General features: G+C 40.7%; 1 protein-coding gene across 1 annotated transcript in view; it reads right to left on the bottom strand.

Moving 5' to 3' along the window:
• PHEX (phosphate regulating endopeptidase X-linked) overlaps positions 1–26,845 on the bottom strand; it is a 220,919-nt gene that overhangs the window by 84,538 nt on the left and 109,536 nt on the right. The window contains exon 12 of the mRNA XM_003924097.4: positions 26,363–26,464. Coding sequence (XP_003924146.1) covers positions 26,363–26,464 — 102 coding nt within the window. The remainder of the gene's footprint in view (positions 1–26,362; positions 26,465–26,845) is intronic.

Raw genomic sequence — 26,845 nt, 5'->3', positions numbered from 1 at the left:
CCCCAAGCCTCAATTAGCTAAGCCCGTTTGTCCAGACATAACCAAAATGATAACAGCCCAAGAGTGGGAACAATCCTGTATCACATTTAGGCTTTTATATGAGCCAAAATATATTATGTTTGTCTTTGTCTCACTCACAGAGCTCTATATCAGGGGTCAGCAAACTACAGTGCAGGAGCCCAAGGCAGTGTACCATTTGTTTTTTGTCAAGAAAGTTTTACTGGTCCAGAATATGCTACTGCAGCAAAGGATTATTTTGAGCTGAAGGTATCTGAGAATCAAGACAAGCAGAAAGAGGCTTTCTCCATGCTTCCTTTATCTGACTACAAGCAGAGCCTTCCAAAAGAAGAGACTTCCTGTACCCCAGGGGTAATAACAACTCCTCTCACCGGGGATAAAAAGTTGGGGCCAGGATAAGAACTTACATAAACAGATCTTATAACAAGCCTTATTGTCTGTTAGGTCCCCTCATATATTTCTCAGTCATTTCCCACCATTTATTGTCCCTTGAAATCCTAGCCCTACCCCTTCTTAAGATAATATACAGGTCCCCAATTCTGTTTCTTTGGGCTGTTTTCTGCAAATTCACAAGCAGTTTGGTGAATAAGCTTGTTTTTCTCTCCTTAATCCATCTTTTGTAGTTTAATTCAAGGGCCCTAACATTAAACCTAAAGTGGTAAAGGAAAAGTTTCTTTTTTCTCTCTGACACAGCCACATTGAGGTAAGTACTGTTTACAGCCACTTTCATGCAACGACAGCAGAGTCTGAGTAGTTCCAACAGAAGCCATATAGCCCACACAATGCCTAAGATGTTTACTATTTGTCTCTTTACACAAATAGTTTGCCAATCCCTCTTCTACTAAGAAGTTTCCCCATTTTTGAAAACCAATAGTAAAGATATCAAGAGCAAAATAAGGCATAAAGGTTCATCTTTTTGGAAAGTTTCATCAAGATAGAAATGTATGATTAAATAATACTATTTAAATAATTATATAATTAGCTGTAATACCCATTCATATTTCGTTGAGGTAAATATCTGCATTTAAAACACAGCCAATAAAGAAATATTAACCAAACTGGGAATACTGTGAAATCAATGCATTTTTGGGGGAATGGGAAAAAATACTTACAAGTTATTTTAAAATATTTTCAAATGTCAAGGTTCAAAGGGCTTAGAAACACACCTGAAATACCAAGGCCCTAACACCTAACATTTCTCAGAGAAATTTAATCAGCTACTTAATCCTCCTTCAAGTGTTAAATTACTTATTTAAACAGGAGGCAAGTTGAAGATTAACTAAGATAAACATAACCCCTTTTCTCATAAACAGTTCCAGTGGGAATTGTTGCCATTTTTTCCTTTAAGGCTAGCTCTTATATGAACAATTCCTTACCACCTAAAAACCTTGTGAAGCACCTCCCTCATAAAGTGGTGGGGAGAGATCAAATGAGTTAACTTTGGTGAATTATTAAATTAGGCAAATGTAGGCTGGGTGTGGCAGCTCACATCTGCAATTCCAGCACTTTGGGAGGGAGGCAGGTGTATCACCTGATGTCAGGAGTTCGAGACCAAGCCTGACTAATATAGTGAAACCTCGTCTCTACTAAACATATGAAAATTAGCCAGGCGTGGTGGCATGCATCTGTAATCCCAGCTACTTGGGAAGCTGAGACAGGAGAACTTGAACCTGGGAGGCGGGGGCTGCAGTGAGCTGAGATCATGCCACTGCACTCCAGCCTGGGCAACAGAGCAAGACTCCATCTCAATCAATCAATCAATCAATCAGTCAATCAATGCAAGTGAGAATTTTCCTATCATTTTTCTAAAAGAGAGGAATGTCATAGAGCCAACGAACGGCTTGTTCCTTTGACATTGGCATCCTCTAGTTTAGGGCTTCCCAAAGCTTTGTCTTCAGACTGGCAGTGTCTGTGTTGCATGGGAGCATGTTGAAAACACAGATTTGTGGGACAAGTCCAGATCTCTTGACTTAGAATGTCTCTGAGCATTCCTATAATGCCAGGAATCTGCATTATAGTGAGCCTGATTATAAGGCAGGGTTTCTCAACCATGGTACTACTGACATTTGGGAAAGAATCATTCTTATCTGTGGGGGCTGTTCTATGGATTGTAGGATATTTAGCAGCATTCCTGGCCTCTACCCACTAAATGACAGTAACACCCTCTGTCCCCCACAGTTGTGACCAAAAATATCTCCAGACATTGCCAAATGTCTCCGGGTGTGTAATATCACCCTGGGTTGAAAATCACTACTATAGGGGATTCTCATGCATGCTCAAGTTTGAGATACTCTCTGCTCTAGATCATGGCACCTGCCATGGTACCAAGGCTTCTGGATCCACTTCTGAGAATCCCCAACACTGTGTTTTCGTTTCATAAGTAGTGGACTCATCCTCTGCTTCATTAATCCTTAGGGATTTCACTAACAGTCATCACTACTAAGCTAGTAGGTGCACTTTATGAAGAAAACACCACCACTTTCCCTCCCACTCATTTTAATTTTTAATTTTCGTGGGTACATAGGACATTGACTTTCTAATGTGCCTCAGGCACTTGTAATTCAACCCAATTACTGGCCAATGCCACCTAAATCCCAGGATGATAAGAGACAAAGAATAAAAAACTATTGGAAAATGCTCTGAAGCTGTAAGTTATGATATAAATATACCTCAAGATCTCAGAGATGTTCAGATTAAAAATTCTAATAACTTTTCTCTCGGTAACTTGGCAAAATCTATTTTTAAATACTTCCAGACATCTAAAACGCCACGTTAATACAATTACAGTTCTCTGAAAAATTAGCACGCAATCCAGTTTGAAAGCAAAAATCAGTCATAGAAGGGTAATATTCCATTTAATTATAAAGATTAATTCAGCCTTCATTTATTTGTGCATGTGTTTGGTCTTTGCATTTTTCATAGAACACCCAAGATTCAAATACCATCTGGTAGAATTGCCGCACAAGTGTCGGTAGCATCTATTACAGCTGCAGATTTTATTTCCAAGTAGAATTGATAAAAGGACAAAGAGAGGGTGGGAAAAGAGGGGAGTAGATGCAATGGACAATCAATTAAAAATGAGGTTTTCCACCAATGTGACGGGACTGTATCCCCGCTCTGTGTTCCCTGCTCTGTCACCTGCACAAACTGTCTGAAATTGCAAGTCCTTCCATTTGCATTTACTATATTTTCAGAAATAGCTATGTGAAGATTCATGTAGTGCTGTGAATAACAGGGTGAATTCTAGCTATAAATTATGAATTATATCCACCATGTTTTCCAAAACGTATGTTATATCTTCCTTAAAATTTGGTCTTGGTCACATGGTGATTAAGATTAACCACTTAGGGCCAGGTGCAGTGGATCACACCTGTAATCCCAGCATTTTGGAGGCCAAGACAGAAGGATCTCTTGAGCATAGGCGTGCAAGACCAGCCTGAGCAACATAGGGAGACACCATCTTTACAAAAAAATGAATTAGTTTGGCATGGTGGTGCATGCCTGTAGTCCCAGCTACTCAGGAGGTTGAGACAGGAGGATCTTTTGAGCCCAGGAGATCAAGGCTGTAGTGAGCCATGATGGTGCCACCGTAATCCAGCCTGGGTGACAGAGCAAGACCCTGTCTCCAAAAAAAAAAAAAAAAAAAAAATTTGATCATTTGCTTCATCATGACATCCACTAACTATTCAACCTTTTACTGAATGATTATTAAATGGGTAAATAAGCCCTGCATACTGGGAAACATCTTTTAAAATTTTTATTGTGCTAGAACATACAGAGTGCACAAATACTAAGTACACCAATCAAATATTTTTTAAAACACACACAAATCTGCGTTAGTAGCTCTGAGACAAGATTTAAAATATTTATAGCATACTGAAGACTCCCCTGGGTGTCTCCCCAGTGAATAACCCTTCCACCTTCAAAAGAGCCACTATCCTCACCTCTGTCTCCATAAATTACTTTTTCCTGTTCTTGAACTTCAAAAAAAGTGTGTAGTCTTTTGTGTTTGGCTTCTTTCACTCAATAATACACCTGTGAAATTTATCCATGTTGTTGTGTTTAGGAGTGAAGACACACAGTTTAATAAACTATCTCTTGCCTTCAGGAGTTCATAGTTGGTCATATGTAGGGAATGGGATGCAAGAGAAAAAACAACAAAAGAAGGGAAAGGATGAGATGGAATGGATGAAAGGAAAGGCCTTGTGGAAAGGACATTTTCAAAGAGGAGGAGATCGCAGAGCTAAACAGAAACAGTAACAATAGACATAATTTTTTAAATAATAAAAGGAATGTTTTTCATTAAACTCCTACTATATACCAAGTACTATGCTAAGTGCTTTACTTCATCATCAGAACCACATCCTACCCTCACTGTACAAGGTATGTACAGATCATTCCCATTCCACGGCTGATAAGCTGAGACTCAGAAAATGAGTGTAACTCACCCCAAGTCTACACAAGCAATGAGGGCCAAAACCAGCTTCTCATCCACATTAATTTAGCCTTAACCTGACTTCAAAGTTTATGTTTTCCCAAAATATATTGTCTTCTGTGGGATTAAAAATAATATTCTATTATTCATTTTTTTTATAAATCATAACAGAGTAACATGTAAGGCACAGACCAAGTCCGTATCATTAACTATATTCAACATGCCAAGAAAAGTAATATTCTCAGTTGTAAGGATGAAAAGACACACACAGATAGAATTTTAAGTATGCTTTTAAGAGGTTCTCCATTCCACCCTAAAAATCATACCACGGAGCTTTCGGTTCTAGACATCAGTGGGACTCAACTTTGACTGAGAGCCCCTGGAAGAAAAGACTTGGCCAAGAGGGAAGGTCAAAACAGAAAAGGAAAGTCAAGAAAGTACAAGAATGATAAAGAAGCAGAAAAAAGAGAGGACAGCCTCTCCTACTGGGAAATATCAGAACATTTATTTTGCATTCCAGTCAAAGCCCTAAGGTAAATTAGATTTTGCCAGCAGAGAGAAGGTGGTATTCCAGAAAATGGCACCTCGAGGAGAGAAGGGTCAATCTCATGGAGGAAATGCCCAGCCAAAACCATGCTGAGAAATGGAGTCTACCCTGGTACAACGATTCCTGGCCCACATCCTCCCATTTCAGAAGAGGAATAACACCTCTCCCTTAGGAATCCTAGCACTGTCATAAACAGATGAGACTCTATTTCAGTTTTGAACCAATGAAACTGAAAACTTTCCTGAAGCTTAGGCCTAACTGACTTTGGGGTTTGAAATATAGGAAATTACCATGAGCAGCAGACCAGGAACCTTGCACCTTACTCCCAAAGCCCACAAGATGGAATCCTTCTGAGATCTGAAACCTTGGTTCCAAATTTGGGTTCTCCCAAAACTCTGACAACATGGTTCTGTATTATCTACTTATTGGAATATATTATCAGCAACATTTAACTCTCTGCTACCATTAATAGCCATATCTGGGGCATGACCTAACTCAACATGAATTGTATACCTACAGGTACCTCTCTGCTCTCTACCTCTCAGATAGCCAGAATACCAGCCTCTGTCCCCTTAGACTAAACTCCACAGATAAGTTGTAAAATGCAGATCAAGGAAAAGTGACCTGAAGCCACCCTCTGCCTACACATTTCAGACCTGGTTATTTATTCTGATATGACCATGGGCCACATTTTAGAATAAACCCTAGCTCTGTTTTGATCCACTTCTGAAGAGGCAGTCTAGGGAGAGAAATCAGAAAGGCCACCTACATTCAAGGCAAAGCAACGAGCCACAATCAAGGGACAATTGGGGCTGTTTGTAAACAGGAGCCTAAATGTCATCATCAATTATTCATCAGTTCAACAAAGCCATTGAGTAACCTCTTACGAAACCATTTAATTCTTATCTGAGATTCAGCCCAACAAAATAGGAAGAAGCAAGATATTGGGCAAAAACTTGAGATAAAGAAAGCTCTATAATTGGCAATAAAACACTCCTCAGCAAATGGAAAAGAACGGAAATCGTAACAAACAGTCTCTCAGACCACAGTGCAATCGAGTTAGAACTCAGAATGCAGAAACTAACTCAGAACCGCACAGCTTCATGGAAACTGAACAACTTGCTCTTGAATGTTGACTGGATAAACAATGAAATGAAGGCAGAAATAAAGATGTTCTTCGAAACCAATGAGAACGAAGACACAACATACCAGAATCTCTGGGACACATTTAAAGCAGTCTCTAGAGGAAAATATATAGCAATGAGTGTCCATATGAGAAGAAAGGAGAGATCTAAAATTGACACCCTATCATCAAAATTGAAAGAGCTAGAGGAGCAAGATCAAAAAAACTCAAAACCTAGCAGAAGACAGGAAATAACTAAGATCAGAGCAGAACTGAAGGAAATAGAGACACAAAAAACTCTTCAAAAAATCAATAAATCCAGAAGCTGGTTTTTTGAAAAGATCAACAAAATAGACCACTAGCCACATTAATAAAAAAGAAAAGAGAGAATAACCAAATTGATGCAATAAAAAACAATAAAGGGGATATCACCACAGATTCCACAGAAATCCAAACCATCATCAGAGATTATTACAAACAACTCTATGCACATAAACTAGTAAACCTGGAAGAAATAGATAAATTCCTGGACACCTGCATCCTCCCAAGCCTAAACCTGGAAGAAGCTGAAACCCTGAATAGACCAATAACATGGTCTGAAGTCGAGGCAGCAATAAAGAGCCTACCACCCAAAAAAAGGCCCAGGTCCAGATGGATTCACAGCTGAATTCTACCAGACATACAAAGAGGAGCTGATACCATTCCTTCTGAAACTATTCCAGACAATCCAAAAAAAGAGAATCCTTCCCAAATCATTTTATGAGACAAACATCATCCTGATACCAAAACCCGGCAGAGACTCAACAAGAAAAGAAAATTTCAGGCCAATATCCATGATGAACATAGATGCAAAAATCTTCAATAAAAAACTGGCAAACTGACTGCAACAGCATATCAAAAAGCTCATCCACCATGATCAAGTAGGATTCATCCCGGGGACGCAAGGCTGGTTCAACATACGCAAGTCCATAAACGTAATTCACCACATAAACAGAACCAAAGACAAAAACCACATGATTATCTCAATTGATGCAGAGAAGGCCTTTGACAAAATTCAACAGCCCTTTATGCTAAAAACCCTCAATAAACTAGGTATTGACGGAACGTATCTCAAAACAATAAAAGCTACTTATGACAAACCAACAGCCAATATCATACTGAATGGGCAAAAACTGGAAGCATTCCCTCTGAAATCTGGCACTAGACAAGGATGCCCTCTCTCACCACTCCTATTCAATATAGTACTGGAAGTTCTAGCCAGAGCAATCAGGCAAGAAAAAGAAATAAAGGGTATCCAATTTGGAAAGGAGGAAATCAAATTGTCTCTATTTGCAGATGACATGATTGTATATCTAGAAGACCCCATCGTCTCAGCCCAAAATCTCCTGAAACTGATAAACAACTTCAGCTAAGTCTCAGGATACAAAATCAACGTGCAAAAATCACAAGCATTCCTATACACCAGTAGCAGACTTAAAGAGAGCCAAATCAAGAACAAACTGCCATTCACAATTGCTACAAAGAGAATAAAATACCTAGGAATACAATTAACAAGGAACATAAAGGACCTCTTCAAGGAGAACTACAAGCCACTGCTCAACGAAATAAGAGAGGACACAAACAGATGGAGAAACATTCCATGTTCATGGTTAGGAAGAATCAACATCGTGAAAATGGCCATACTGCCCAAAGTAATTTACAAATTCAACGCTATTCCCATCAAGCTACCAATGACCTTCACAGAACTGGAAAAAAACACCTTAAACTTCATATGGAACCAAAAGAGAGCCTGCATAGCCAAGTCAATTCTAAGCAAAAAGAACAAAGCAGGAGGCATCACATTACCGGACTTCAAACTATACTACAGGGCTACAGTAATGAAAACAGCATGGTACTGGTACCAAAACAGAGATATAGACCAATGGAACAGAACAGAGGCCTCAGAGGAAATACAACATACCCACAACCATCTGATCTTCGACAAACCTGATGAAAACAAGCAATGGGTAAAGGATTCCCTGTTTAATAAATGGTGTTGGGAATACTGGCTAGCCATGTGCAGAAAGCAGAAACAGGACCCCTTCCTGACACCTTACACCAAAATTAACTCCAGATGGATTAAAGACTTAAACATAAGACCTAACACCATAAAAACCCTAGAAGAAAATCTAGGCAAAACCATTCAGGACATAGGCGTAGGCAAGGACTTCATGACCAAAACACCAAAAGCAATGGCAACAAAAGCCAAAATAGACAAATGGGACCTAATCAAACTCCACAGCTTCTGCACAGCAAAAGAAACAGTCAGTAGAGTGAATCGGCAACCAATAGAACAGGAAAAAATTTTTGCAGTCTACCCATCTGACAAGGGCTGATATCCAGAATTTACAAAGAGCTAAAACAGATCTACAAGAAAAAAACAAACAAGCCCATTCAAAAATGGGCGAAGGATATGAACAGATACTTTACAAAAGAAGACATACAGGAGGCCAACAAACATATGAAAAAATGCTCATCATCACTGGTCATTAGAGAAATGCAAATCAAAACCACATTGAGATACCATCTCACACCAGTTAGAATGGCGATCATTAAAAAAATCTGGAAACAACAGATGCTGGAGAGGATGTGGACAAATAGGAACACTTTTACACTGTTGGTGGGAATGTAAATTAATTCAACCACTGTGGAAGACAGTGTGGCGATTCCTCAATGACCTAAAAATAGAAATCCCATTTGACCCAGCAATCCCACTACGGGGTACATATCCAAAGGATTATAAGTCATTCTACTATAAGGACACATGCACACGAATGTTCATTGCAGCACTGTTTACAATAGCAAAGACCTGGAACCAACCCAAATGCCCAACAATGACAGACTGGATAGGGAAAATGTGGTACATATACACCATGGAATATTACGCAGCCATCAAAAACGATGAGTTCACGTCCCTTGTAGGGACACGGATGAACCTGGAAACCATCATTCTCAGCAAACTGACACAAGAGCAGAAAATCAAACACCGCATGTTCTCACTCATAGGTGGGTGTTGAACAATGAGAACACATGGACACAGGGAGGGGAGCACTACACACTGGGGTCCATTGGGGGGAATTTGGGGAGGGACAGGGGGTGGGGAGGTGGGAAGAGACAGCATGGGGAGAAATAACAGATACAGGAGAGGGGACGGAAGGCAGAAAACCACACTGCCATGTGTGTACCTATGCAACAATCTTGCATATTCTTCACATGTACCCCAAAACCTAAAATGCAATTTAAAAAAAAAAGAAAGCAAGCTCTAGATCAAGTTGGCAAATTACAGCCTGTAAAAATAATTCAGGATATTGCCTGGTGTTATAAATAAAGTTTTATTGGCTCAGAGCCCATAAGACAAATTCAGGATACTGCCTGATGTTGTAAATAAAGTTTTATTGGCACACAGCCACACTCATTTTTTTGCCTATTGCCTATCACTGACCTGTACTACGGGTGTGTTTGGGTTGCTGCAACAGAGACCACATGACCTGCAAAGCCCTATATATTCACTCTCAGGCCTTCATATGTGAAAAGTTTGCTGCCCCCTGCTCTACAGTCTCAAAGTATGGTCCATAGTCAATGGTCCATCAGCATGAGCCTCGATTGGGAGCTTGTTAGAAATGTAGACTCTCAGGCTCCACTCCAAACTTATTAAGAATCTACATTTTTAACCAGGTCCCAGGAGATCTGCATGTACATTCAAGTTGCAGAAGCACCACTCCAGTAAGGCTCTGCTTCTCAAACTTGGTTGCTCATTCAAATCATCTGAGTAAGAGTTTATTCATTGTTTTTTTCTTTTCTTTTTTCTTTCTATTAATGACTCGGATCTGAGGTGACACCAGGCTAGCAACTTTGTAAGAGCTTCCAACTCCTACTTGAAAGGTTACATGGCATCCCACAATGCTCTCATTCTCATTAGATGCTGATTGAGTATACTCAAATAAGTAACCAATGATGGGGATGGTGGATTGGGAAGAAAAGAGAAAAGAGACTTTCTCCTTTTCTATCCTGTCAATTTTTCTCATTTCAAAAGTGCTCTTTCTCTCTCTCACTGATAAGCTTATTTTTTCATGAATCATTTTTAATGGAAATTAGAAATTACTTAAAACAACTCATTGGACCTCATTAGAACATGATGTATTACAGATCTATACAAATCACTTTGCCAAAAAAACTTAACCTTCATTTTCTTTTACTTTTTCTTTTTTTTTTTCTTTTTTTTTTTTTTTGAGATGGACTCTCAACTCTTGTCACTCAGAATGGAGTATGACAGAGCGATCTTGGCTCACTGCAGCCTCCTCTTCCCTGGTTCAAGCGATTCTCCTGCCTCAGCCTCCCAAGTAGCTGGAATTACAGACAGGTGCCACCATGCCTGGATAATGTTTGTATTTTTAGTAGAGATGGGATTTTGCCATGTTGGCCAGGCTGATCTTGAACTCCTGACCTCCAGTGATCCACCCGCCTCAGCCTCCCAAAGTGCTGGGATTACAGGCGTGAGCCACCATGCCCAGCCTTAACTTTCATTTTCAAAAGCCTGGAAGAACAAGCTGAATTGTTCCATAAACTTGAAAACTAGCTTCATAGCTTAACATCAGAGTTGAGTAAAGTTTCTGTTCTGTGGCCCTAAAGAGTGCAATCTCACTATTGTCCTCGGCTCCACTCTGCTCTGGGACAGGTCCATTCCACTGAGTTCTAATCCTTACAAACCTCTGTGAGGAAGCTCTCATGAGCCTTCACTATGACTACCAATGCCAGAACACCAGAATATACCAGGGTGGCAGATCTGTCCCCTTCACCTTAGCTAAGGAAAGACAGAGTGGAGCATTGCCTTTCTGATGCTGTGTCTTTGGTTATGCCATACCAGACTGCCTAAGTCAGTGGAGGGGGTGTCTATAGTGGAAAGTAAAATTTACTAAGAAACTCAAATATAAAACTGGAAAATGATTTGCCTACTAGGGTCCCTCACATCTAGTCCAGTTTTTGGCCCTAAAACCTAGTAGGAATTTCTTACACCTGTACAGAAAGGTCACATGTCCCAAGGCTGAATCCTTTCCCCATTACAGTTCAACAATGATTAGGCTTACTGAAATACTTCTGTGAGTTGATGTATACAATGGTCTTGAGCTAAGCAGAAAAAATAATTCAGTCAATAATGAAAAATATCTTCATCAACCAAACAGAAAAATAGAAAAAAATATATATGCTAAGTGAAGTAAGCAAAGCACAGAAAGACAAATACTATATAATCTCACTTATATGTGGAATCTTAAAAAGTTGTTCTCACAGAAACAGAGAGTAGAAAGGTGGTTACCAAAGGCTGAGGGGAGGGGGTAAGATAGGGAAAGGGAAGATTTTGATCAAAAGGCACAAAATTTCAGTCAGACTGGAAGAATACGTTTTAGTAAACAATTGTACTGCATGGTGACCACAGTTAATAATAATGTGTTATATATTTCAATCAAAAATCATAGATTTTTAATTTTCTCACCCAAAAAAATAAGTTGGTAAGGTGATGGACATGTTAAGTAGCTTGACTGAATCTTTCTATAATGCATACATACATCGAAACATCACATTATACCCCAAAAATATATATACAATTATTATTTGTCACTTAAAAATAATTTTAAAATGTAATGACATTCAGTGGTGAGATGCTGAAGGAGGAGGTGAAGATAGTTAAAACTTCTCTAATATAATCAAAGAAAAAACTAAACACAGATGAGAGAGCTGAAGGGTGCTGATTATACGCAGGTAGTTTCCAAAGATGGCAGCAAATAACTCCTCCCCTCCCTGTGTGCACATACTGCATCTCATATCAAGAGACAAAGCCTATTTCTCCTGACCTTGGATAAGGACTGACCCTATCCCTGGCTTTGACCAAGAAAATATTGCCCAAGAAATATTCTGGGACTTCGGAGAACAGACCTCAAGAGGACCAGCAGCCCCTGATTTCTCCTCTCAGCACCCTTAGCTACCTTGTAGGAGTACCACCACATCCTGTTGAGAAAGCCACATGCGGAACACTGAGGTGCCAGACACATGTTTGGAGAAGCCACCTTGGACATCTAGCCACAGCCACCATCTGACTGCAACTGCATAAGGGACTCCAGGTGAAACCAGCAAAAGAGCCACCCAGCTGAGCCCAGCCAAGCCACAGAATCATAGGAAATAATAAAATACTTGTTTTAAGCCAGTAAGTTTTTGGGGTAATTTGTTATGCAGCAATAGATAACAAAAACACAGACAATTACAGTAACTGAGTCATTCTACCTACATGAAAAAAAGTAAAACCTACTCTGTTATTTGGGCCTTTCACTGATCCAGAACAACAACAACAACAACAACAGCAACACATAGCACAAAACTCCAAAATCTTCTATGAGCAATCCTTACATAAACTTCATTTTTTACAAATGAATTTTTTTCCTTTGAAACACCAAGAATGATGGTATTTAAAATCAAAATTAAATTTATTTTACAAAGCTGACAGTACCTCTGTCAGAATACTTGGTCATGCCATTTCTTCCTAACACTGCTTCCTCTGACTTTTCCAACCCCAAATCTTTACCTTTTTTTCCCCAGTTTATTTTACCTTTTCTTCTCTTGGTATTGGTCTGTTTCTCCAGTTTGTATGTGAGATTCTGTCAGAAATGGATTTGCTGTCATGCCCTCAGCTTGCCTTTACCCAGCTATGCTAGGGTCTCAAAAATGACAACACAGAACACTGGGTTAAATACAATTTCTCTCTCTTCACCCATTTTCCACTATCTGCCTGTCCAGCCATGGGGTTATTAATGGAACTGACATTCCTATACAACTGACTGAGCAGGACAAGCAGCCAGATAACAAGGGAGCAGCTGACAGCAGCAGACACAACCCCAGAGATAGCACAGAAGCAGACACATTGTGGCTATTAGTTTCATCTTGGGCCAAAGAGAATGAGCAACACAAAATATACACAGAAAACTTGAACATTCCTAATGGACTCTTTCCCCATACAATTAAAAATCAATATATCAAAACTGATTATTTTTCTTAAACCAAACTAAATGTGTATTTTTAAGTGAATTCCTTACATACTCAATTTGGATTTGGATTTGGATATTAAAAAAACAACAACAAGAGACAGTCATTAACTCACCACCACTCATGCCATGAATAAAAGTAATAAATATCCTCCACAATTCTTAACAAGCATCTCTGCTTTTGGGTCTCTAGAATTTTATCCTGAGGCTATTGTGGCATTTCCCATCTGCTTTCAAAGTTCCACAGACAACCAGTCTCTTAACCCAAAATAATCCCTAACATACCCTTAAACATGGGGAGAAATACCAGATATAGTATGCACCTGAAGTAAAATTAATAAAATTAAAAATAAAAGAAACACTTTTACAGTGCATATTTAAACTATTACCACTTGCTGATATTGTTAGAATTTTTAATTATTTACTATTACAAGTTTCATCTTTTTTATTTTATTTATTTATTTTGGAGATGGAGTCTTACTCTGTCGCCCAGGCTGGAGTGCAGTGGCACAATCTCAGCAAACTGCAACCTCTGCCTCCTGGGTTCAAGCGATTCTCCTGCCTCAGCCTCCTGAGTAGCTGGGATTCAGGCATGCACCACCACGCCTGGCTAATGTTTGTATTTTTAGTAGAGATGGGATTTCACCATGTTGGCCAGGCTGTTTTCAAACTCCTGGCCTCAAGTGATCCACCTGCCTTGGCCTCCCAAAGTGCTGAGATTACAGATATGAGCCATCATGCTCAGCCTCATCTTTTAATACAGTCCCACTGTTCCACAAATTTGAAATTAGTTATACTCCTTGACACTAGCATTATTTGTTTTTCAAAATGTATGGCATGGTTATGTATTTTTTATATACATATTTGTATTCTTGATGATCAACACTGAAAATGCAACATTGCAGAGGTTTTCAAAATCCATAGAGTATATATTACATGTGTTTCTATTGATATAAGCTAGTGCCCCTTACAAGAGATAGTTTACATCAGTCTCTAACAGGCATTTCTGCAAATTTGCTCATTAACGAAATGCTGTGTTTCTAGTTGGTAAGGTGCCACCCTTTCCCCATGAGAAAAAAATTAGTACGTTGCTCATTGGTGGGAGAACTAATTAAGGCACTGATTTATAAATTGCTCAAAACAGCTTATGATTAAATAGAAGTTAAACATTAAAGCAAATATCTTGTGCAAGGAAGCAAAGATGCTTTCACAAACAACTAGGGTCATGTCAAAATTCACTAAAGGAAGAACCCCACATTGGCCAAGATCGAACAATTTGAGTTTCAAAGAATGATGATCATAATAAATTTAAACACATCAAATACAAAAGATTCCCTGAGTTTGTGTTACCACAAAGAAAACTATTTTGGCACCTTGCAGGTGCTTAAGGCACCAACTTGTGAAAATTAATCAAGAGAAAAGATAGCCATTTATGTTGTCTTTCCTGTATAAGCTATATGTCAGAGTATTCAAGTGGTTGAGGGAAAATCCTTTTTTATAGCAAGTGCCTAGCTAATAAATGCAAAAAGAATGATAGAATGTGAAAATCAAATATTGTAACACCGAAAGGAATATGAATCAAGGAAATATTATCAATGACCACTAAAACAATTAAGTCAGTGGTTACAACCCTAGCTGCACATTTGTACCCCCTGGGTAACTTTTTTTCTTTTTTGGAGACAGAGTCTTGCTCTATCACCCAGGCTGGAGTGCAGTGGCATGATCTTGGCTCACTGAACCTCCACCTCCCAGATTCAAGCAAGTGTCCTGTCTCAGCCTCCTGAGTAGCTGGGATTACAGGTGCAGGACACTATGCCCAGCTAATTTTTTTTATTTTTAGTAGAGATGGGATTTCACCATGTTGGCCAGGCTGGTCTCAAACTCCTGACTTCAAGTTATCTGTTTACCTCGGCCTTCCAAAGTGCTGGGATTACAGGCATGAGCCTCTGCACCCAGCCCCTCCTGGGTAACTTTAGAAAATGCCTGTGTCCAACTCCCAGAGTCTGATGTTCATAAGGGGTGTGGCCTGAGCCTCAGAATTTAAAAAAAAAAAATTTTCCAGGTGATTCTAATATGCAGTCAAGAAAGAGGATGGCTGCAGGACAGTTAGCAACAAAGTTCAAATGAAAGGATGAGGCTGACAACACCTGAACACACAGATCACCCTTGACTTTGGAAGCAGGGGAACGTGGCATTGTGAGCTTCTAGACAGATGCAACAGGAAGCTCACAGCACTGCCTATGAAGTCTTCCTGCACAAAGAAAATTGAACCTGAATCTAATCAAACCTCTAGACAGAACTGCCAAGTTACGAAAAATGTAAGGGACAGAACAACATGTTAAAAGGCAACATTAGGAAATAAACAGCAAAACAAGATTGCTGAAAATTCTACCAGACAAATGACCCAATTTCTTTAATAAATAAATTTCACGGGTTGAGAGAGAGTACTCTTAAAATTTTAAAAGCTTTAAAAGATGTATCTATTAACTGCAATATGTAGATCTTGTCTGGATATTAATTCAAATAAACCGTTTCTTTAAAAAAAGCAAACAATTTTGAGATAATTATAGAAAACTGCACATAGATCGGATGCTAATTAATAAGGAACTTTTGTTAATATTGTCAAGTATGTCAATGGTATTATAGTTAGGTTTTTTAAATTCCTTACCTGTTGGAGATACATAATTAAATATTTATAGTAAAATGATGTCATAGATGGAATCATAGTAAAAGGATTTCATAGATGGAATTAGCTTTAAAATTCTCAAGCATAAAAACAGATGGGGTGGAGCATAGATGAAATCAGCATGACAAAATATTACTGTTGAGTCTGGGTGATAAGTATATGGAGATTTGTTATGTACATTTTTGTGTATATTTTTAAATTTCCATAAAAATATTTATAAATATTAGAGTCAAAGCTAATAAAATTCTATTTTGTACCTCTGCCCCAAAGAAAACAATGTAATTGGCATCACTTTTTCATTCCCAATTTTAAGAGAGCATAATGGAGCACGTTATTTAGTGAGGGAGGTAATAAGAGGAAACTTAGAAAAAAATGAACATGTCATCTTACTAATACTGAGCACTTACTCTCTGCTAGCCACTGCACATATATTGTTTAATTGTCCCACTCAGTAAAAATGGGGACAAAATATTTGTCCCCATTTCATGAGTGAGGAAACTGAGGCCCCCAAAATCATGCATCTTGCCTATGGTCCCATAGCTAGTGTTCGGTAGAGCCATGGTTCTTACTAAGGTCTGGCCAGTTGTCAAAGAATGGAGTGTCAGAACCACATTAGGTTCTGAAAATGCAAAAATGAAGCCTTAAGACATACTTCTTTCCCTAAGAGTGGTTGCTTCAATTTAGCAACATATATCTGGGGGATAGTTTTTCAGCTATAAGTAAACACTACGATGCTACTGCAAAAAGTTCAGAGAAGACAGGAAAGACCTCACTATCAGAAATGCTACACGGGTTTATTCTGCTGTTCTTTTTCCAAGACTATTAATGGGGAAGCTGATTAAACCAAATGAGAAGACACATGCTAGGAAGTGGATGAGTCTCAAAGACATTATGCTAAGTGAAAGAAGCCACTCACAAAAGATTGCACTGTTGCACGATCTCATTCATGGGAAATATCCAACATATATGAATCCATAGAAACAAAAAGCAGATTGGTAGTTGCCAGGGGCTGGCAGAGTGGGGAATGGGGAATGACTGCCTGATGGGTACAAAGGTTCCTTTGGGAGTGATGAAAATGCTTTGGAACTGGATAGAGGTGGTGATCACACAACACTGTGAATGTTCTAAGTGCCCCTGAACTGCTCACTTTATTTTTTTTCTTTTATTGATACATAATATTTGTACATACTTACAGGGAACATATGAGTATTTTTTACATGCACAGAATGTGTAATGATCAAGTCAAGGGTATCTGAAGTGCCCATCACTTTGAGTATTTATTATTTCTATGTGTTGGTAACATGTCAAGTCCTTTCTTCCAGCTGCTTTGGAATATACGATATCCTGTTGCTAACTGTAGTCACTATCATCTGCTATTGTGCATGAGAGCTTATTTCTTCTAACTGAGAACTGTTCCATTTAAAATAGGTAGTTTTACATTAGATGAATTTCACCTCCATTTAAAAAAATGTTTAAGGATGAGAAGCTAAGGGAGGATAACTAAAACAGAAATGGTATAAATTTGAAAGCTGGTAGAAAGAGGCACCAAGATTTGTGCTTCCAAGTGGGCTAAGAGAAAAGACTGAGATATCTGATTTGCTGGTCTGAACAGCTGGTTATTTTCACAGAATGATATAATCTGCACTTAGGTAACATGGAATTTCGGAAAAATGAGAACCCAGTGAAGCTTTGTTCATTTCCTCAGGTTTTCATATTTTAAATAGAACAGTACACTGGTAAATTAAATAATTCCCTAAATACAGTATAACTGGATGATATCAAGGCATTGCTAAATATCTCATGGTCTCCTTGCAGGCAAAATGGAGAATTTAAAAGACAGTTTCATGGAGCTTATCCAAAATAGAATGACTAGACCAAAAATCTATTCGTTAGTGAATTGATTGGCCCCTAACAAAAGACTCAGCACTGAGAAGTTTCTCCGTGAATATTTCTGTTCCACAGATGAATCTGGAAGGGCATCTCCAAAGGATGAGCAAATTGGCTGATTCCAGTTCCATTTTTTGAACATGCCCATTAATAATCCCCCCAAAATAATAAAACCAAAAAACAAACTTATCAACTTATGAATGATATAGAAACAGCAGTTGATATACTACTGAAGGAAAGAGTTGACATTTTTAAAGGTTGTCTGAGATGCCATTCTAAGGAATAAATCCTAAATCTAGGGAGAAGGCATTATGCAAGAGATACTTACCATAATAATATCTATAACACCACAACCTAAATATGCAACTATAGAGAAATATTGAAGTAGCATCTCCTGTGCCACCACTAGAAGAATATGTAATAATAGTGAATATTCTGTTATTTTTTTCTGAGATAGTCTCACTCTGTTGCCCAGGCTGGAGTACAATGGCAAGATCTCAGATCACTGCAACCTCTACCTCCTGGGTTCAAGCAACTCTCCTGCCTCAGCCTCCCAAGTAGCTGGGATTACAGGTGCCCACCACCATGCCCAGCCAATTCTGTGTATTTTTAGTAGAGATGAGGTTTCACCACATTGGCCAGGCTGGTCTCGAACTCCTGACCTCAAGTGATCCATCTGCCTTGGCCTCCCAAAGTGCTGGGATTACAAGTATGAGCCACCACGCCCAGCCAATAGTGAATATACTTGCATGAAGAATATGCAATAATACAAGAAATGCTTATAATAAACGTTAAGAGAAAAAAGAACTCAAATTCATATACACAGCATTGTGCAAGAATGCCTTTCACAGCCTACATATGGGAAAAAAATCAAAGTAATACATCAAAATGTTAGCAGCGGTTATGTCTGGATGATGAAACTAGAACATTTTTTCTCTTTCTACTGTTGCACTTTAGTTTCCAGATTTTTTTAACAAGCACAGATTTTTAAAACAATAATAAATGTGTAGAAGGTCCAGAAATATATTTTTTGAAAGTCAGAGCCACGAACCAAAACAACTCAATGGATTTTAATGAGAATAAATGTGAAGTTCTGGGATGAGGATTTTTTTTAATGCCAAGTTTAGGACTAGAGCAACAGTGCTTAACAACTGTTCCTGTGAGGGGAAAAAAGACCTAGAAATTAACTGCCTAGAAGTTTGTTATGAGCCAACAGTGAATGGCAGAGGGGAAAAGACAGCTATAATATAAACTTTAGATTTCTTAATATAATTTGTATGCAAAACAAAGGCAGTAATAATATTTCTATTGTGCTGTGCTTAGAGGAGTGGTTCTAGTCCTTGGGCTGCCTCAGAATCACCAGGAGGACTTATTAAAATGCAGATTCCTGGGGCCTCTCCCAGAGTTGATGAGCTAGAGCCAAGAATCTGCATTTCTAGCTAGTCCTAGGTGATGGCGATGCTTCTGGGCTGGGGACCACACTTTGAGACCCACTGGCATTGCGTATAAAAGCACAGACTGTAAAACAAGACTGCCAGGGAGGGAATCCCAGCTCTTCCACCTACCAGCTAAGTGACCTTGGGTAAGTTTGCTCACCCTCTCTGTGCTTCAGTTTCCTCATCTGTATTTAAAAAAAAAAAAGGACCTACCTTCTATAGATATTAAAGCACTGAAGTAGCTAATGTTTGTGAAGCATTTAGAACATCCAGTCTGTCTGTATGTAATGTTAATTTAATATGAGAAACACTAAAGATGTTTTATCTGAAATAGAAAAGCAGCCAGGCACAGTAGCTCACGCCTATAATCGCAGCACTTTGGAAGGCCGAGGCAGGTGGATCACTTAAGTTCAGGAGCTCAATACCAGCCTGGCCAATACAGCAAAACCCCATCTCTACTAAAAATACAAAAATTAGCCAGGCATGGCGGCACGCGCCTGCAGTCCCAGCTACCCAGGAGGGTCAGGCAGGAGAATCTCTTAAACTTGGGAGGCAGAGGTTGCAGTGAGCTGAGATTGCACCACTGCACTCCAGCCTGGGCCATAGCGCCAGACTCCAGCAAGCAAGCAGGCAAGGAAAGAAAGGAAGAAAGAAAGAAAGAAACAAAGAAAGAAAGGAAGGAAGGAAAGAGAAAGGAAGGAAGGAAAGAAGGGAGGGAGGGAGGGAGGTGAAAAGAAAAGAAAATGAAAGAAAGAAAAAAGAGAAAGTAAGAAAGAAGGAAAGAGAAAGAGAAAGAAGAAAGAGAAAAAGAAACAGAGAGAGAAAGAAAAAAAAGAAAGAAAGAAAGGGAGAAAGGGAGGGAGGGAGACATTTAAACATCTTCAAATGTTGGAAGGGCTTTTATGTGGAAACCTTAACCTGGGTAGTTCTCAGGGACAGATGTGGAGTCAAGGGGCAGAAATGACCAAGAAAGAGCCTTTGGTTGTTCCTCAAAAAGGGCTCTTTAGCAGAGAGAGCAACAGTAGAGCAGGTGGCCTGGCTGGGTTCTAGGTGTCCTAGTACTCACTCAGGGGACCCACCTGTGAAAAATGGTGAAAAGGGGACTCCAGTAAGAGCTAAGACAGCCACTTAACAAACATTAGACCCTTCTATTAATACAAGTTTGGCATAAGGGAATTTTTCACTTGTAATCACCTAGAGTTCTCAAAGCATCCTCCCCAGACCAGCAGCATCAGTATCGCCCGAGAACTTGTCAGAAATGCAAAAATCCAGGCTCCACTTCAGCCCTACTAAATCAGAAACTCTAGGCGTAGGGCTGGCAACCGGTGTTTTAACAAGCCCTTCAGATGGTACTGATGCATGCTCAAGTTTGAGAATGAATGACCTAAAGCATCCCCCTAAATGACATTTACATGAGACTCTAGAGCATGGAAACTCACTCCAGTAAGAAATCACATGTACTGTGCCTTTAATAAACATATGTTGGCTGGGTGTGGCAGTGGCTCCCACTGTAATCCCAGAACTTTAGGAGGCTGCAGCCGGCAGATCATTTGAGGCCAAGAGTTTGAGACCAGCCTGGACAACAAAGTGAGACCCCATCTCTACAAAAGAAAAAAAAAATGTTTTAAACAAACCACTTAGCTGGATGTGGGAGCATACACCTATAGTTCCAGGTACTCAGGAGGCTAAGGTGGGTGGATCGCGTGAGCCTAGGAGTTTAAGGCTGCAGTGAGCTATGATTGCGACACTGTACTCCAGCCTGGGCAACAGAGTGAGGCCTTAACTTGAAAAAAATAAACAAACATATGCATCAAACTCCCACTTACACAAGATATTTACTTTTGTGTTTAAAATACGTATCACAATGACAATTCCGAATTTGTTCAAAACCACAAAATCCAGAGAAAAGCAATGCACCCCCTCAATACCTTCTCAGCGGGGCTGCTCACAATGACCCCTCCTCTCACCAGCTGGTCCAGCCAAAGCCTCCCCCTCCCAGAGGCACAGCAGTTTGGACCAAATGGCTGACAACTTGGGGAGCGTTTCTCACACTCCAGGCATTCTTCTAAGAACTTTAGGCACACTGGCTCTTTTAAAAAAATCTTCTGAAATAGGGACCAATCTCCCCAGTTTACAGAGGTGAAAACTGAGGGTAGAAGTGGTTAAGTAATTTTCAAAGGGTCATACAGCCACTACATTGTAGAAACTGGCTTGGAAACGAGGCACTCTCTCTCCTGTCTATACTCCTGACGTCTATACTGTACTTCCTGTTGAGGCCAGTGAGAGGAAAGAGATCCAAGTACGAAGGCCGCCATCTTGGCCTGCATGTGTGTGAGAGAGACTGAGAGACATGAAGCCAGAGAGAAGGGGCTCCTTTCTTACTAATCCCAACTCCGCATCTGGCCGTCACTTCCCCTTGGTACCTTCACTCCTGCTTGACCTCACTGTTCATTTTCAGTTGTTTTGTAGGAGAAAAGAAAGGGAAGGGCTTTCCTCAAACTGCTTCCTGCCCTTTCCAGTTACAGAGTCTTGCATATTTGCATTAATGCTCAAGAATGCAGTCACCCTGCTCCTGGCATCCACTCCAGGGCTCACCAGGGACACTGACTGATAGACCAGCATGGATAGACTCCAAGACAAGGATTCAAATGCGAGCAGTTGACTTGGGCAGCAAAAGAAACACCGGTAGGAGAAAGAGGAAGCAAGTAGAGAAAGAAAGGCAGTCCGCAAAGATTATCTTAGCTAGTATAATAGCTCTAGCCCACTGGAAAAGCTCCCCGAGCCCACGTTGAACACATACTGGGGGGATGAGGGAGCGGGGCCACACACAGCCACTCCCATCAACTGCTGGGTAAGGACTTCTGAGGCAGCTGTGGTCATTCCCCATCCTGTGGGCCCTCTTTATGGGTAGCAAAGCAGGCAGTAGCAGGGAGAGGATGCTCCTGGCCAACACACAGGAGGCCGCAGTTGGACGTCAGGCAGGTGTGCCGTGAAGTGGCAAGGACAAGGCAGGGGTTCCCAATCTTTTTCATGCAGCAGAATCACCAGGCAAAACACAAAGCCCTGAGCCCAACTCCCACAGCTCAGCAGGTGGGGATGCAAGAATTTGCATCTCTAATGAATTTCCAGGTGCCAATGCTGCTACTGGTCTGGAGCCACACCTTGAAAACCACCAGGCTCAGGATATAAGCAGGGCACTGACCTTATACCTGGGGGAATTCCAGTACCTAGCACTGGTGGAGCTTAGAAACAAAGCCAAAGAAGTGAGCTATACCTCTGCTTCGCCCTCTGCCAGAAAACTCTCCCACCCAAAGCCTGTGTGTGGGAGTCAAATGACAATAGACTTTGCACCATGCATCAGACTTCTCTGCACCTTCTATGGCTAAGTCCCATCCTGTAAGACCCATCCTGGTATTTTTCTTTGGATGTGACCTGACAAACTTAGGTCCTTGGGGCAAAGAATGCAAACAAACAAATAATTCTGAAGGGATCTAGCTTTTGGCTATCCAGTCAAATCCAGCTATAGATAAGCCAAGCTCAGGAAGTTGCTCCTCCTGATCTGACGGCTCTCCTGCCAGGCCTCAGTCAGAATCCTGAGGTAGCGACCTTGAGATCCTCCTCTTCTAATCTGGCAAGGGCAAATCCTCCAGAAGACTCCCCTAAAATCATTCTTTTATCAACTGACACTCATTCAATAGTTGTGGTCATCGGAAAAACAACAGATTCCCTGTCCTTTGCTGTTTATTTACAATAAAAGCACATGCTTGCAAGGAACAGGGAATCCTAAACAGAAAGTGATGCTTATGTCACAATACTAAATTTCCACTTGAAACCTACACCATCGGTTTCACAATACAAAAACCACTCGTGACCTCTTAAGAGATGAGCTGGAAAAGGCAGGAAGACAGAGATAACAAATTTACCCTTCACGGGAGCAGAGGCATCCTCATTTATCTTTTACAGTGATCACCCCTAGCAAAGAGTACGACAAAGCCACAGCCACACACTTCCATTTTGAGACGAGGTCACAGCCTCAAAAGCCAAGGTATTAGGCCTCAGAGCACTGCAGCTTTCTGTACCTGCCCGGTTCAGGAGGTCAGTCACTACGGAATGTTGAGGTTAACACTTGTTAGGAGGCTCTGCAATTATCTGCAGTTCAAAGCTTCATGGTGAGGGAAAGAAAAGCTTCTCCCTTTCACAAATCAGAACATTTTTCCAGCTTTCCCAATGGGTTGCCAAGTGACTCAGCATTGGCCCAGTGTGGGCACTATTATTGATGAGAAATCTTCCGCCTGGGTGATATACTGCATACAACACATGCCCAAAGAACAGTGCCAAGTCATACCAGGAAGAGCAGGCGAGTTATTCACCTCCACTTCAAATGCAGGCAAATCCTTTCTTAATGCAGGGGCTACTTGGTATCAGAAAGACAAAGCCCTAAGATAGGGAGAGATTTCCAACTAAGATTCAAGGAATTATTAGGCAGAGCCTCTCCTTTCTTGTTGACTATTAAAAGGCAATCAAATCGAGGACAGCAGAGGAAAAGGGCAAGAAAAAAAATTTTTTTTTCAAAAACAACCTCGGAGTAGAAAGCTGCATAAAAGCTTTCAATGCCGCAAGTGTTCTTTGTGAGTACCACGGGCTCCACCCAGAGGTCATTTTCAGAACTGCATGTTCATTTAAAGTTGAAAAAGAAAATTTACATCTTCTGGGGTCCAGGGAAGGACTCACTTCAGAGAACTGCTGACATCGCTTGAACAACATCCCTCGTTCTTGCCTTTCGTTAAAGAAACTTCTCTGAACTCTGAAATGTAAGATATAGTTGGGGAACCTTGTGAGATCCAATTTGCCTTTGATATTTGTACCTGTCGTAGAACTAGCAGAGTTCCTGGCAGGTTGAACTCAGCTCAAAGAAAGCAGTGTGTTCAAAGAGCACTTTTAGAAGAAAAACTGACAGCTCTCATTGAAATAAAATAGAAGACTGGAGAGCAACTCGGGAGGCAAACAGGAACATGTCTAATATTAGAAGGACTGAGAATAGTCCTGCTTCAAGAAGGACCCATGGGCCACTTGCCTAGAAGGTCCAACTGTGAGGCACCCACTCCCTTATGCAACTCAGAAAAGCTCCCTGAGGCAACTGCAATCCACACTGCTCAAAGAACTGACTGCACTTCCCAGAACATTCCCCTGGCTTCCAGCTATTCATAACACATTACCCCCAACACGCATACATACACACCCTCCACCCTGGTGGTCCTGTACTAATTCATGCAAGCATCTCTTCGGTCCATGTGGGGTCAGGCTAGGATAAAGCCCTTAATACGCTAAGCACTCGATTGCCCAGGGCAAGACACATCCTGTTCCACATACCACAAGCTAGCTCAGCAAATAAATGAAGCCTTCATAAAACAACAATATGTTGGTGTTGAAAGTTGTCTACCATCTGGAGAGTTTCCCATCACAGCCCATGTGCTCTTGCCTTCATCAGCTTGTGCCTTACGTGACTGAAGACAGCTTTGACAGATTTTTGACAGCGAAAAAAATCAGACTTACCCTTTGTCTTCCTTCCACACTGCCTTGCCACCCACCATCCCAGTTCTTGCTTCAGCATAAACACTGAACAAACAGCCTTTTCACATCTATTGACAAAAGTATCTATGGCAATGTTTATCCGTCTCCAGTACCAACGGTTTAAAGCGCTAGAAAATATCCTCGCTAAACCTCTGCATGTTCTCATTTCAACAAGGTTAAGCATTCCCAGAACGCTGCCCCACTTTGTTTCCTGACCATAAGGCAAAAATGTTTGTGCTCAGTGTGACTCAATATGAGTCTAAGTGGTGCTTCCCCAGACCTGTCTGGGGATAACAATCACCCGGAGACTGGCTAAAGTGACACATGTTCAGCCTGTGTCCATGATCCATTAACCCAGGCCTTGCTGGGAAGGGGCCCTGAAAGCCAGAGCATCCAGGCAACCCAGGTGATTGCTATAATCAGGAAGCTTTCAAAAATCTCTCTAGAGACAAGAAATGCTCCTAATTTCAGAATCTCTCAGTTGCAGAATAGCATCCGTCAAGAGTCTAGCAGGTGCACCCTACCCACTTGAGCTCCAGCTCTATCAGAATCTCTCACATATAAGATGGGTCCCTTTATTTCATTGTTTTATTTTTTATTATTTCTTATTTTTTTAAACTGAGTCTCGCTCTGTCACCCAGACTGGAGTGCAGTGATGCAGTCTCAGCTCACTGCAACGTCTGCCTCCTGGGTTCAAGTGATTCTCCTGCCTCAGCCTCCTGATTAGCTGGGACTACAGACACGTGCCACCATGTCCATCTAATTGTTTTGTATCTTTAGTAAAGATGAGGTTTCACCATGTTGGCCAGGCTGGTCTCAAACTCCTGACCTCAAGTTATCTGCCTGCACGCTTCAGCCTCCCAAAGTACTGGGATTATAGGTGTGACCCACCAAACCCAGCCCGTTTTTTACTTTTTAAACAGCATGGCTGTCAATACTTTTCTCCTTTATTCCCTTATCATGTTGCATAGCATGAGAACATTTAACAAGGCCCAGCAAGTGTCTACTTCTATTAGGAAATACTTTGGTAGTCCTAAGCAATGGTAGAACACTGGCCTGTGGTTTATAAGTACACTATTTGGGTCATTTATGGCAAATGATGGGTCAGGAACGAGATGTGCTTGGTTACAGGAAAGGATTTGCCGCAGGACATTTGCATGCATCATGCATAGAGCAGAAGGGTATGTGGCCAATATGGGTTTTCTTCTTCTTGGTGTCTTAGGGGCTCTTCTTCCAGCTGCTCCCTGAGACTCCCCACTGCTCTGCATTCTGCCATATCCAGTGATAGTTTATAGCACAATTCACCAGGCAGCAAGCCATGTGCCTCTTACAGACAGCAATTAGGAGAGAAGGCCAAAATGCAAGGTATTTGAAAATGCAGTTAGAAAAATTCAGATCTTATTTTCTCTTACCTCCTGGTGAAAAAAAAAAACAAAACACAATCTATGTAGTCATCAAAAAGCAGACAGCTAACTCTGGGGTCATTCAGAGTCAACAGTTCAGTCAATATAAAAACCAACCAGAGAGTCAATGTCAAGCATGAAAATCCATTAAGCTAAAAGTCTTATTTTTTCATCAAAAGGAATCCTTACCTTTTCTTTGGCTTTCCTTTTCGTCCCTGCATCCATCCACTCATTTTCTTTCTCTAGCATGTCAATAAAGGCCCAGCGAATGCCCTCAATCAATTCCTCCATCTACAAGAAAATACCCAAACAGGGAAACGTCAAAGCCAAGAAGCTTCAGCCAATGTTTTCTGGAACAAAAATCGGCTTGCATGAGAAATGACTCAATACTCGATATGGTAAGTAAGGGGTTCTTTCAGCTTGACTCCACACTCTGGCAATACTTCTTTTTCCAGGAAAATTCCCTTTTTTCCACCACTAAAAGATAACTAGCCAGGCCCAGCATGGTGGCTCATGCCTGTAATCCCAACACTTTGGGAGGCCAAGGCAGGCAGGTCGCTTGAGCCCAGGAGTTCAAGACCAGAATGGACAACATGGTGAAACCCCATCTCTACAAAAAATGTAAAAATTAGCCGGGCATGGTGGCTCACTCCTGTAACCCCAGGGCTTTGG

The sequence above is a fragment of the Saimiri boliviensis genome, chromosome X, assembly GCF_048565385.1.
Source record: "Saimiri boliviensis isolate mSaiBol1 chromosome X, mSaiBol1.pri, whole genome shotgun sequence".
Classification (NCBI taxonomy): Eukaryota; Metazoa; Chordata; class Mammalia; order Primates; family Cebidae; genus Saimiri; species Saimiri boliviensis.
This window is presented reverse-complemented; position numbering and strand designations above follow the sequence as displayed.